We start from the raw sequence: 12,087 nt of genomic DNA, 5'->3' as shown, positions 1-12,087 counted from the left end.
ACCCCCCCATTTCCCTCTACAACCTTCACGATCGATTTGGGACCAGTCCGCGGACTACTGGTCGACCCTGATTGAGTGGTTGGGCACTCTTGATTTAGTTATATAAATGTATATTGTCTGTGAATGCACAGAAAAACAGTTGGCATGTTGTTCTACGCATGTGAAAACTGGAATACTCTGTTTAACCACCTTTAGCAGGAGGTGAATAATGATGTCAACATATTTCCTTATTTAAATTTTACTGAGGCGGCCCGGTGATCCAGTGGTTAGCGTGTCAACCTCACATTGCAGAGGTCGTGGGTTCGATCCTGGCTCCAGTCTCCCCGTGTGGAGTTTGCATGTTCTCCCCAGGCCTGCGTGGGTTTTCTCCGGGTACTCCGGTTTCCTCCCACATTCCAAAAACATGCATGGCAGGCTGATTGAACACTCAAAATTGTCCCTAGGTGTGAGTGTGAGCGCGGATGGTTGTTCGTCTCTGTGTGTCCTGCGATTGGCTGGCAGCCGGTTCAGGATGTCCCCTGCCTACTGCCCGAAGACAGCTGGGATAGGCTCCAGCACCCCCCGCGAACTTGTGAGGATAAAGCAGATTGGAAAATGAATAGATGGATAAATTTTACTGAAAAATTTCAATGGTTCCAGCCACTCCACTGAATGCAACACTTACATTTCATTTTCCTCTTCACTCGGGCGCGCGTATGTCAACCCACATAGAAAATGTAATGAGAAATTGCTGTAAGAGATGGATCAAGTATGCAGTAATTTGTCGTGAGCCTGTTATGTTGGTGTGCATGCTTCTACTGTATATTTGTTCTCCAATAAAATGCGAGGGCTGCATATTTTGAGCACCTGATGTGTCATGTATTTTTAGCATTGCAAATTACATCGCGGTATGCGCGTGAGGAAAAAAAAATCTAACAAGATTACAAGCTTTGTCACACATACATTAATTGAATATTTAAATGGGACAATATTATGAAACGTATCAAGATATACATGAAAGGATATTTGAAGTATTGACAGTAACAAGACGTTTTATGTCTTTATCGCGTGTATAGGGGTTAGTCAGACATATCAGAAATGGTTCTTTTTTTCATCAATTAAATGTTTTAATCATGGTATTGTGTATGTGACCATAACGTTACAAATAATTTAATACTGTTGGATTAGGCACCAAGTCCCAAATTGTTTAAGTCTGAAAATCAGATCGGATCAGGAAACAGATTGGCATTTTCTTTCCTGCTTTCCAGAATGTGAAATAGTACCGTAGTCTTTGTAAAATAGGAATGAACTGTCAGTCAACAAACATTTATATGTTGAATACAGCCCAAGTGACTTAATTTCCTATTGTTTGTATTTCAGAGAAGAAAAGCCTATCCAAGCGAGAACAGTCAACTTGGTTGGACAGAAAAAACCTCCGCAGCAAAATGATGTCCGGTGAGTGGCTTACCCAGTTGATGAAATTGAAATTTAAAAAGTGAGTTTAGATGGGGTCCTCCATTAGTCATAATAACTGTCTGTTCTTTTGCTTCACGCTCATTGTATTGTTGTGAGATCGATCTTGCACCTTGGATAAGTCACTCGGATACCAACTGCAGCTGTAAGAAATGTATTTCATGGAATACATGTGTCAGACTTGAGAGTCACTCTGGTTTTTTGAAAAATGTGCGGGAATCTTGCATGCCACCTTTGACGTATTCCTGGCAACAAGGCCTGTGCATCAGGCTGGGATAGGATATTGCAGTTAAGACGGGACAGCAATCACACAAAATTACAGTGTTATTTCTTTTCATTTTAAATGTCTTAATGATGAACAACTCAACATTAATATATTGCAACAATATATAGCTACTCTGACAAAATAAGACAAGAATATACATTTTCAAAGTTATTTTTAGAGATCCGTCCCACAAGTGGGGGGCCACAAGCATCTTGGTGGGTGGGCACGGCCCCCTTATGGCCCACCCGTAGGGACGGGTCTGTTCTGCTCCAGAGCAATCGACATAATCATGTAAGTTCAACATAGCCGGCAAACTGAAGACACGATTGATTTTGGATGACAATGCACACATTGAAACAAATCAATATTCATGGTATTGTTTGTTGTTTTGGCGAAAAAATAAGGGGTGTTCACACGGCAACTTTTACTCTGGTGTCACACTGGGGCTGCGTTCACACGTACAAAATTATACCAGTGTAGCCCCTGAAAATGCTTAAACCGGAGCAAATTTAACCCTGCTCAGGACGTGGTTTAAAAATTTACTCCGGAGTAAATGCTAGTTTGCGGGGCAGCACCCATATAAAATGAGACGTGTGAACGCTACAGGGGCAGACTCGCTACGCGTGAGAAGAGTTGATTACATACGGGTATTGCACCCATGAACGACACAATGTCGTCAACTTGTTGCCGAATGAATCATAGAATGCGTTGCTTTCATGTTCTGTTGTACTTCCTCCATCTTTCCTTTCTCTCTCTCATCCTTTTACGGTGTCTGATAGACCACAGCGTTGATTTGTCTGGAGAAGTATAAACCATGGTTTTTCGATATGTCACAAACAAGGCGGGGAAACGGAAGTACACTTTACGAATGCGCATGTTTTCATTCATTCATTCATTCATTTTCCGAACCGCTTGATCCTCACTAGGGTCGCGGGGGGTGCTGGAGCCTATCCCAGCCGTCTCCGGGCAGTAGGCGGGCGACACCCTGAATTGGTTGCCAGCCAATCGCAGTGCGCATGTTTTATTCCGTATTATTACTATCGTATTGCACAGCCGCAGAAACTGTCATGGGAACGCAAGTGGGGCTGCACCGGGGTTAGCACGCTTCTCTTTAGTAAGCAGCTTTATACGTGTGAACGCGCCACAAAATTTACACCGGTGTAAGATATATCGCAACAAAATACATCGGTGCAGCACCGATGCAAATGTGTGCCGTGTGAACACCCCTATAGACATTTTTAAGACACAGCACAGCTGTTTCCTTGAAACTGTGAATATATGACTCTCATATTGCACAAAACCACAAAAGTGTGAATCATATCATTTGCAAGCGGACATGATGACATGGTGATATGTGCAAATAGCCTTTTAAGGATTGTAATGTTCAGCCTTGTGGTTGGTCGTGGCGGGGTCTGTGGAGTGACCTGTAGATTTCAAATACAGTATAGCACATACAAGCCACTTGGTTGGTTTACAACTTAATTCATATTTCGGATATTTCGTTCCAAACACATTGGTGTCGTAGCTTTTTTTTCCTTCTGTGTGTGTGTGTGTGTGTGTGTGTGTGTGTGTGTGTGTGTGTGTGTGTGTGTGTGTGTGCGTGCGTGCGTGCGTGCGTGCGTGCGTGTGTGTGTGTGCGCACGCTGGTATGAGTTTTTTTTTAATCATTAATCCAGATGTGAATTGCCACTGTTAGTTGAAACAGACTGTCATCTTACTTTGAAGTAATGTGAGTGTCTCCATCGCTTTTGGCCGATTTGTGCTCTGAAATTCAGGTTGCCCGTAATTTCTCCATGACTCCTACAGTCTTTCCTTTTGCCATACAATGATCAAAGGATAACACTTGTCTATGTTTCATCCCTGTGCTCTATATGTGTGTTGTTGTAGGTTGGTATATGTGTGCATTGAAACCGGGGCATGACTGTGGATGGTATGATAAACAATGACTTCTCGGCCATGTTGCTTGCTTGCTATCATGTAAAAGTAATGATTCTGGTTGACATTGACAGCAAGAATTAGATGTTTACTGAAGACAGATTCTATTTGAGTTTGCATTCAGCATCAGTTGTAAATTTATTCTATAAGGCTGTATTTCACTGAGAAGAGGTTTGTAAGCACACAGCAAATGCTGTTTTTTCATCAGGGTTCATTCAAGGTTCCAAAGAAGTTTGCCAACATTCGTTTTTCTTGTCGCCATCATAAAAATGTTGCGACAAGAACAACAGTTTGCAACCATTAAAACTGTTTGCCAATGTCTGGCAATGTCTTTGCAACCTTTTGCAAGTTGCAACCTTAAATAAACCAACATTCACGTCGTGCGGAAACACTCGCGAGTCTTCACAGGTCATTGAGAAACCACCTTTAAGAATGCAGTTACCCCAAACGAATTCTGACACAGTATCGAGGCAGCTAAGTACATTGCATCCATGCGAAAATGGCCGAACAGTCATACAGATCAAAATCTTCCCCAAGATGTGGGGATTGTCCAGAGATTGACAAAGGATCGTCTTGACCACCCCTGGTTGTGGCTTGGAAGAGATTGCTGGGGTTCGCAGTAGTTTTCTTCAGCATGGTACCCTCTGACAGTAGTGCACACAACTTTGCTGACCCGATTTACAAGTTTTAGCAAACTATTTAAGCTTAGTTTGCTAGAATTGATCTCATCAAGTTTTCTATACCACTTATGCTCAGAGTTGCAAGAGGCAAGGCATGTCCTAGACAAGTTGCAGGGCACATATAGAGAACAGCCATTCACACTCACATGAACACCTATGGACACTCAACCTATCTTACAATTTTTTTACAATGTGAAAAAAATAAGAGTACCTGGGGAGAACATGCAAACTCCGCACGGGAAGGCTAAAACCCCGATTCAAAACCATGGTCTCTGAGCTCTGTGGCGAATGTGCTTACCTTTTCCTCCATGCAGCCTGTAGAATTTCTGTTTGTAATTTTAATCACATTTAACACGCATTGACTCGACAGTATATACTGTATATGTGATTCATTGCTAGTTTGCCTCCCTCAGGTAAGAGGTCCGCAAGGTCCACACTGAAGTCATGTTTTTTTTTTTTTTTTTTTTTTTTTTAAAGCTCTCATACTGAGATTTGAATTATATGTGAATGGGAATGTCAGACAGATAAGGAACAAATAAATACTGTGTGGTCATACATAATTTAGCCTGGACCAATATGACCAGGACTCTGCACCATTGTATTGTGTGATGACAAACACTGACTTGCCTGTGTTTGCCTTAACCTCAACTTTGTGGAGCACAGGTGAAAAGTGTCTTGTTAAAGTAATCCGTTACAAAAGTTAAAGTTGTAGTGACTTCTCACAAATAAAATCAACTTTTCAGCTGTCACACTAACATTGTCTGCAAATATCATATTTCAATTAGCACAGGACAATATATTCATTCATTCATTCATTCATCTTCCGAACCGCTTGATCCTCACTAGGGTCGCGGGGGGAGCTGGAGCCCATCCCAGCTGTCTTCGGGCAGTAGGCAGGGGACACCCTGAATCGGTTGCCAGCCAATCGCAGGGCACACACAGACGAACAACCATCCACGCTCACATTCACACATAGGGACAATACAGAGTGTTCAATCAGCCTACCATGCATGTTTTTGGAATGTGGGAGGAAACCGGAGTACCTGGAGAAAACCCACGCAGGCCTGGGGAGAACATGCAAACACCACACAGGGAGGCCGGAGCTGGAATTGAACCCGGTACCTCTGCACTGTGAAGTCGACGTGCTAACCCTGGACTACCGGGCCGCCCAGGACAATATATGTAATATGAATTCTAAGAAAAATAATTGTAATCTCTTTTGCATTAGTATACCTACAATACATACATAATTTTCTGTTAGAGAAAGAAAAAAAACGACAATGGTCGCTTAAGTTATTTTGAACTGTCGTGACTGGAATTTTCCAAAATGCATAGTGACAAACCAACTACAAATATTTTATGAGAATGTCCTTTGGACACATGACAAAAAAGATCTATTTACAAATGCAAAAGTCATGCTGGCAAAGAAAATGGCACTGTGCATACAGTACATATTGTGAAACACTGAGGAAACCTAGCCATGTCTTCACTGTGTTGCTGTGTCCAACACATGGTGGATTGAAAGTGTGCAGAGTACAATGAAACCCCAAATCTGTCAAGACATTTGGGATGGTCTGACCAGTGTCAGAGAGCTTGGTCTCAATCGCAGGTTATGGCTCCTCCAAGAGCATAATGACTCAAACCACAACGCTAAAAATACCCAAGAGTGGCTAAGAACTCAATGTTGCACTATTCTGAAGTGGCCTTTTATGAACCCGAAGCTACTATAAATATATTTGAAAGGAGTTGAAAAATGAAGTCTGCAAAAGGTACCAGTCAGACTTCAGATAGCTGACTCAATTTGCACATCAGATGTGGATCAAGACATCGACATGTGGGCAAAACTCATTGAGACTTATGAAAATCTTTTAACTGCAGTAAGATTGTCCATTATAGTATTAAGGGAAAGGTACCATGATTTTGTCCAGGCCATTTTTACAAAGTATTACTTTGTTTTTAAAATATGATGATGACTAACGTATAAGTAAGCAATTACCGCTTTTTAGCAACCCTACAAACCATTTCGTGTGTGCCTAACACAGTAACACAATTTAAAAGAATTGTTATAAAAGGTCAATCATCACACATGACCTTTTTTGGGAGGGGAATACCCCCAGTCCAGTGTTAAGTATATGGCATCTCATAATTTCGCATAAGAGCTCGACCCAAACCGTAAGACATGCCCTTTCAGGGACTGATCACCAAAATAAACGATTGGATGCAGTTAAATAATAACATGACTAAAAGGAAAGCCCTATTCCAACATACAACCCACATGCTTACAGACAACGGCAGGATTCATTGATCTTAAATTAATTATAAAAAAAAAAAAAAAAAAAATCATGCTTAATTTCGTTAGCATGCCTTATCAGTTGCTGTTTAGCTGGAAAAAATCCGCCAAAAGTACCAGTGCAATAGGCCTTTCAAGATAGATCACTTTGAGACCTTGAAAACTAAACAAAGATAACGTGGCATTTATTGCGCCATTCAATGTGTTTTCATGATCACATGAGAAACACGTCTATTCATTTCAAGCAGTATAAATAACACTTCATTAATGTCATCACAGGGAAACCCTGCAAGACGGATTTCATCTGATGATTGCTTATCACCTAATAAATTAGTTCAGTGCCGGGCTCTTCACTTACAGTACATTCTACCTGATAGCATTGGTGCTCCCAACTTTCTCAGTCGGTTTGCTGATTAATACAGAGAGCATTAACAGAACAACACTCACTGTGTGCCATGAAATAACATATCTGGGTCATATTATTGAAAGTGACCCATCTGATATGGACATCTATCTCCGGTTTCCTCCCACATTCCAAAAATAAGCATGGTAGGTTGATTGGGCACTCCAAATTGTCCCTGTGGCTGTAAGTGTGAATGGTTGTTTGTCTATGTGTGCCCTGCGATTGACTGGGAACCAATTCAGGGTGTCCTCCACCTATTGCCCGAAGGAAGCTGGGATAGACTTCAGCACGCCCGAGATCCTTGTGAGGAGAAGCGCGTTAGAAAATGAATGGATGGACATTGATGATGATGATGATTGTTGTTATTTATTTTCTTTCAGATGTTGTTTTTTTTACACTGTGATATGGATCTCGCTGGGTCTGAAATAAAGAGTAATAAATATTAGTTGTCTTAATTGGTGTGTTGTAGTTGCGTGTGAGTTGAAGATTGACAGTGACTTGAGTTATTACATGCACAATATTTTATTGTGAAGAGGAAGTTTGGTTGCAGTTAATCATTTGGATTTGTGTGTCCAACGACTTGTACTTCTATAATGAATAAAGTTCTTGGAAGCACACAGTTGTTCTTTGCCCAATTCGGCATAATAATCTGGCAATGGCGCTTCACTTTGTGTCTGCTCTTGATGCTCGCCGCAATTCCGAGGTCCGGCTTCCGCCTGGGCCAGCATCTGTAGGTGGTTGGTGGTCCAAGAGAGCGGCTTACTCTTGTTGACTTTTTAGAAAAGTTAACCAAACATAATATGTGGCAGTCTTATTACTTTCATACTCGAATTCAAACCGGACAATTTGTATAGCTCCATTCTCCTGATATTTTGGTGGTCTTTGTAGTCACATCTGCTATCTCAAATAGTCATTTGTTTGTCATATAGACATTCAGATGCCGTGTAAAATGTAAGGAACGTGGAAGAGAACTCTCCCCTGATAGCATGGTACCATGGCGATGGCTCAGCATCCCTGTAGTGTGATGTGCTCTGCTGTGAGCCCTTAGATTGGAGAGGAGCCATTTCCTGACTTCCTTCAGGGATTGGCTATTATCCTGGTCTTCCCATGAGCTCCTGCCCAAGCGGCGACCATGCAGGACATGTTGAACTCAAACTCAGTCTGAGATCGTCCCGTTTTTCCTTTAATCAAACTGGGCCGCTGGATTTGTGGCCAAGGTTAAAGCAGTTATGCTTGTGGCTTGTCAAAAAATGAGCAGGCAGGCTCAACAAAAAGTCGTGGCAGCATCTAGGGGTATGGTAGAGTTGTGATGAGGTCTGCAGACTTCCACCAATAACTGATAGCAATCCAAGACTACACTGCAGTTGTTGCAATAGCAGCACTTCTAGAAAATATTTCTCCAAGATGAGTGATAAGTTACACGTTTAGAGAAGATTTGTGACATTCACCAAGTTTACATGAAAACATGGATCAGCCTAAGGTGAAAGTACAATCGGTCACATGTTCCTATCATGCATGTTTCGGAATATTAACGGAAACAGGAATCTTCTGAGAAAGTCCACAAAGGCATGAGGACAAGACGCAAAGTTCACACAGGAAGGCCGGACCCTGGATTTGAACCCACAACCTCTGAATTGTGAGCCGGAATTGAAAGCCAGTCAACCACTGTATCACCCCAACCAAAGGCTAAATTTAAATAAATAAATATATTATTTAAAGTATTGGTTCATAGAGTTTTACTGCCAAACTCTTCTTCCTCTACTGCTCAGACAGTTCTGGTATTTTATCAACTTTGTCACAGAAAATATATTTTCATCGTTGTTTGTTTTTAGCGGGTCTGAAACAGCTTCTAACTGCTGTGGAACAATTAATTGAATCCATAAAAATGGTTTGACACTAACAAATTATTACTACATTTCATTAAGACAAAGTTGATAGTTTTTGGCACTAAAAAAAACAAGCACAGAGTCAAGATGATGGTAATTTTAACTGAAATAGAAAGAGTTTGTGAAAATACATTTCTTGGAGGAGTAATCGATGCAAAATCATGTTGACCTATTTTGTGGAAACTACAAAAAATGGGGAAGCTACAAAAAAGAGCAACAAGATGTATTCATGGATCAAATTATCCAGATTCAACACCTTCTGTATTTCCAAAATTGAATACTCTGAAATTCGATGACCTAGTGGAGTTCAAAGCATCCCAAATAATGCACAAAGTACACAGCAACCTACTTTGCCACAATACTCCAAAGCTGTTTGAAATTAGAGAGTGTTCGTATGATTTAAGGGGAACAAATGTCAATGAAAAAAAACAAAACAAGAACAAACACCAAACAAAGGTGGGTTTCTGTTAGAGGTGTACATTTGGCGCTTAACTGAAAAGATAGGAGTCACCTGCTGTTAAAAAAACAGCTGTAAAAGCAAAGTACAAAAAATACATCAATCCTTCCCGACTCCCCTTTCAACATGGAGACTGCTGAACAATGACTATTAGTGTTCTTTCTCTTCTTTTAAATATTTTTTAAAAACTTTCTATTACAATACTTCCAAACAAACAAACAAAAGGTTATAGAATTTCTGCGAGCATTTCACTTTTCATACTTCTCGGGAAATCGCATGAATCTTAATGACAAGTTCCTGGCAGAGTATGCAGGACATGATATCTATGGTATCAAGAATGGGTAACAGTTTGGTGCTGATCCAAATTGGAATTGTTTGGCCTTGGCAGAAGAATGTCTGAGGATTTATAATACTGCTTAACCTTTAAAATAAAGTGGTCCACAAAGTCATCCTTGAAGGGAAGGAAATGGGGCATTGTCCCTTACCGCTCCTTGAGGTCCTGTACATTTGTGTTATATCGCTACCAACTTGCTATCTTTACTTGTATACTCTGTGTCTGGCATCACCGGGCCATATGGAACTCTGCATGGGGAGCACACTGCCCACTTAACTCTCCTGTTGGCTTGGTACTTCCTCCATCTGCCTCTCTTCTCCTCTCCTTTCCTCGTATTTAGTGTTAGTGATTTATCTAACCTTCAGTTAAAACCCCCAAATATAGACCTATGCCTTTCTGAATATATTTATTAATACAGTAGCTGTGACAGTTCAGGCCTGTCATTTATCAGAATTTTTTCAATGCCTACTCAACAGTTTCTGAATCACCTTTTTTAGAGTGTGCCAGTGAAGCGCCAATGCTCACCAGATGGTGCTGTTTTTCTCTTATCCTGTTGTATGTCATTTATATTTAATAAGGAGTTGGGATAAAAAAAAAAAAAAAAAAAAAAAAAGTTTGGCCATTTCAACAGTTTAGTGGGTGTGAGCGCTACAGTATATGCCTTCTTATGCATTATGGACTTTCAGGGACAAGTGATTGTGCTCCACAAAGTTTCCACCCAAATGTGTTTCAATGATCCGGAAACAATTCCGTTGAGCTGTTAAAAAAACGTTGGAGAGTCCACTTTCCTCTCATCTTCCCAAAAATAATGATGACTAAATAAATTGAAGACTCTAAGTTGTCGACAGGGTATGAATATTTGTGCCATAATCAATCGGAAGTTGCGCCCACCGATTGACTATGGCAACCGATTTAGGGTTTTACCACCCCTCTTGCTAAATCTGCTGGGATAGGCTCCAGCTAACCCAAGATCCTCATGAGGACAAGTGGTCCAGAAAATAGATGGATGGATGTTGCGAAACATATATCTGTTGTGACGTTCTTACAATGAATCATTCTCATTCTTATCGTATGTCATGAGAAAAGAAATTCTATCGACAATCAAGATGATTCTGTTGACCACCAAGTACCTTCACTACTTATGTATCTACTACAAGGTGGTATGGTTATCTGTAAAAATAAAAAATACAATCAATTATTTAGTGAGGAAGCAAAATCCATGCAAAGGATTTTTATGATACTTTTTGCGGATGGCAGGCCACACGTAGCGGAAGAACCCATTCATTTTTGGAGCTAATACAGATTAAAACATGCCTAGAAGATTCATCTTTTTCTTTGCCCCGATTGTTTCAAAATGTAATTGTTCCTCCTGCCCCAGAATGCAAACGGTCCTACGGTCTTACAGCTTTTTGTATAAACAAGAACATCGTCAGCTGATTAACAGATGGACAAACAATTAAATACAGCATGTTCGAATTTTCTCCACTTTTGTTTGCCACTCAGGCTGACCTAGCTTTTTGTGCTGTGCACAAAATCAACACTTTAAAGTAGAGGTGGACATTGTAGTTATTTTGTCTCATTGTTACCTCTCATAGCAAAGTGTTGGTATGCCCAAAATTAGCTTGTGATACTCTCACTGGCTGACGTAGTGCAGCATACTGTACCACAAAATGCAGTTGTTTCCGAAACAAACAAGGTCTGAGGACACCCTTGTGTCACAAATTGTATTGTGTTCAAATTTGGTAGATCCATTGTCATTATTTGCAGTCCAAAAGTTTTTGTTGGTTGCACAAAATAAAATAATCTACACCCAGATATATATTTTACGTAGAATATAACATCTGTTTTGTGCAGATTTTATTTCGTGCAGCCACTTGACAACATAAAATGGAGTAAATTCAACAAGCCATTTTCTCCGGTGTAGGTTTCAATCTTGAGAATTGACAACTAATCTCAGCAAAATTCAAAAAATATGTATGGCACATATAACAAACCGGAGCAATAAATGGTCGAAAGGGCCAGGAAAGAGGAAGGTTGGTGAGAGGAGCAGAGAAAAGAAATTGTGTCGAAAAGCAACCCGATTTGGTGGTGTAAAAGATGTCCAATGTATACAGTCGTATAAGATAAACAGATTTTCCACCAACCCTCTGATCTCTCTTTTACTACAATTTTGAAGTATCTAGAGTCAAAGACACCCTTTAAGAGTGACCATCCCCTCAAAGACCTAGAGTAAACATTGAAGGGAGGTTGGAAAGGTGCGTCGGCTGTAGCGAGTAGTGGGGACTGCACACAAACAACCCAACCGGGTAGCTTCGGATGTGAGACAAGTTGGTACAGCAGAACTTGTCTCAGCTTGATAGAGCCTGCATGTGCCTGCTTCCATAT

The 12,087-nt window shown here is 40.7% G+C and overlaps 1 protein-coding gene across 13 annotated transcripts in view; it reads left to right on the top strand.

Moving 5' to 3' along the window:
• Positions 1–12,087, top strand: part of LOC109523177 (regulating synaptic membrane exocytosis protein 1-like) — a 79,352-nt gene that overhangs the window by 3,734 nt on the left and 63,531 nt on the right. For all 13 annotated transcript variants that reach the window (XM_019882160.1, XM_019882151.1, XM_019882149.1 and 10 more), the window contains exon 2: positions 1,360–1,434. In XM_019882160.1, coding sequence (XP_019737719.1) covers positions 1,360–1,434 — 75 coding nt within the window. The remainder of the gene's footprint in view (positions 1–1,359; positions 1,435–12,087) is intronic.

Source organism: Hippocampus comes, unplaced genomic scaffold (assembly GCF_001891065.2).
Source record: "Hippocampus comes isolate QL1 unplaced genomic scaffold, H_comes_QL1_v1.1 scaffold36, whole genome shotgun sequence".
In the NCBI taxonomy this organism is placed as follows: domain Eukaryota; kingdom Metazoa; phylum Chordata; class Actinopteri; order Syngnathiformes; family Syngnathidae; genus Hippocampus; species Hippocampus comes.
Note: the sequence above shows the minus strand (reverse complement) of the source record. Positions and strands in the feature narration are given on the sequence as shown.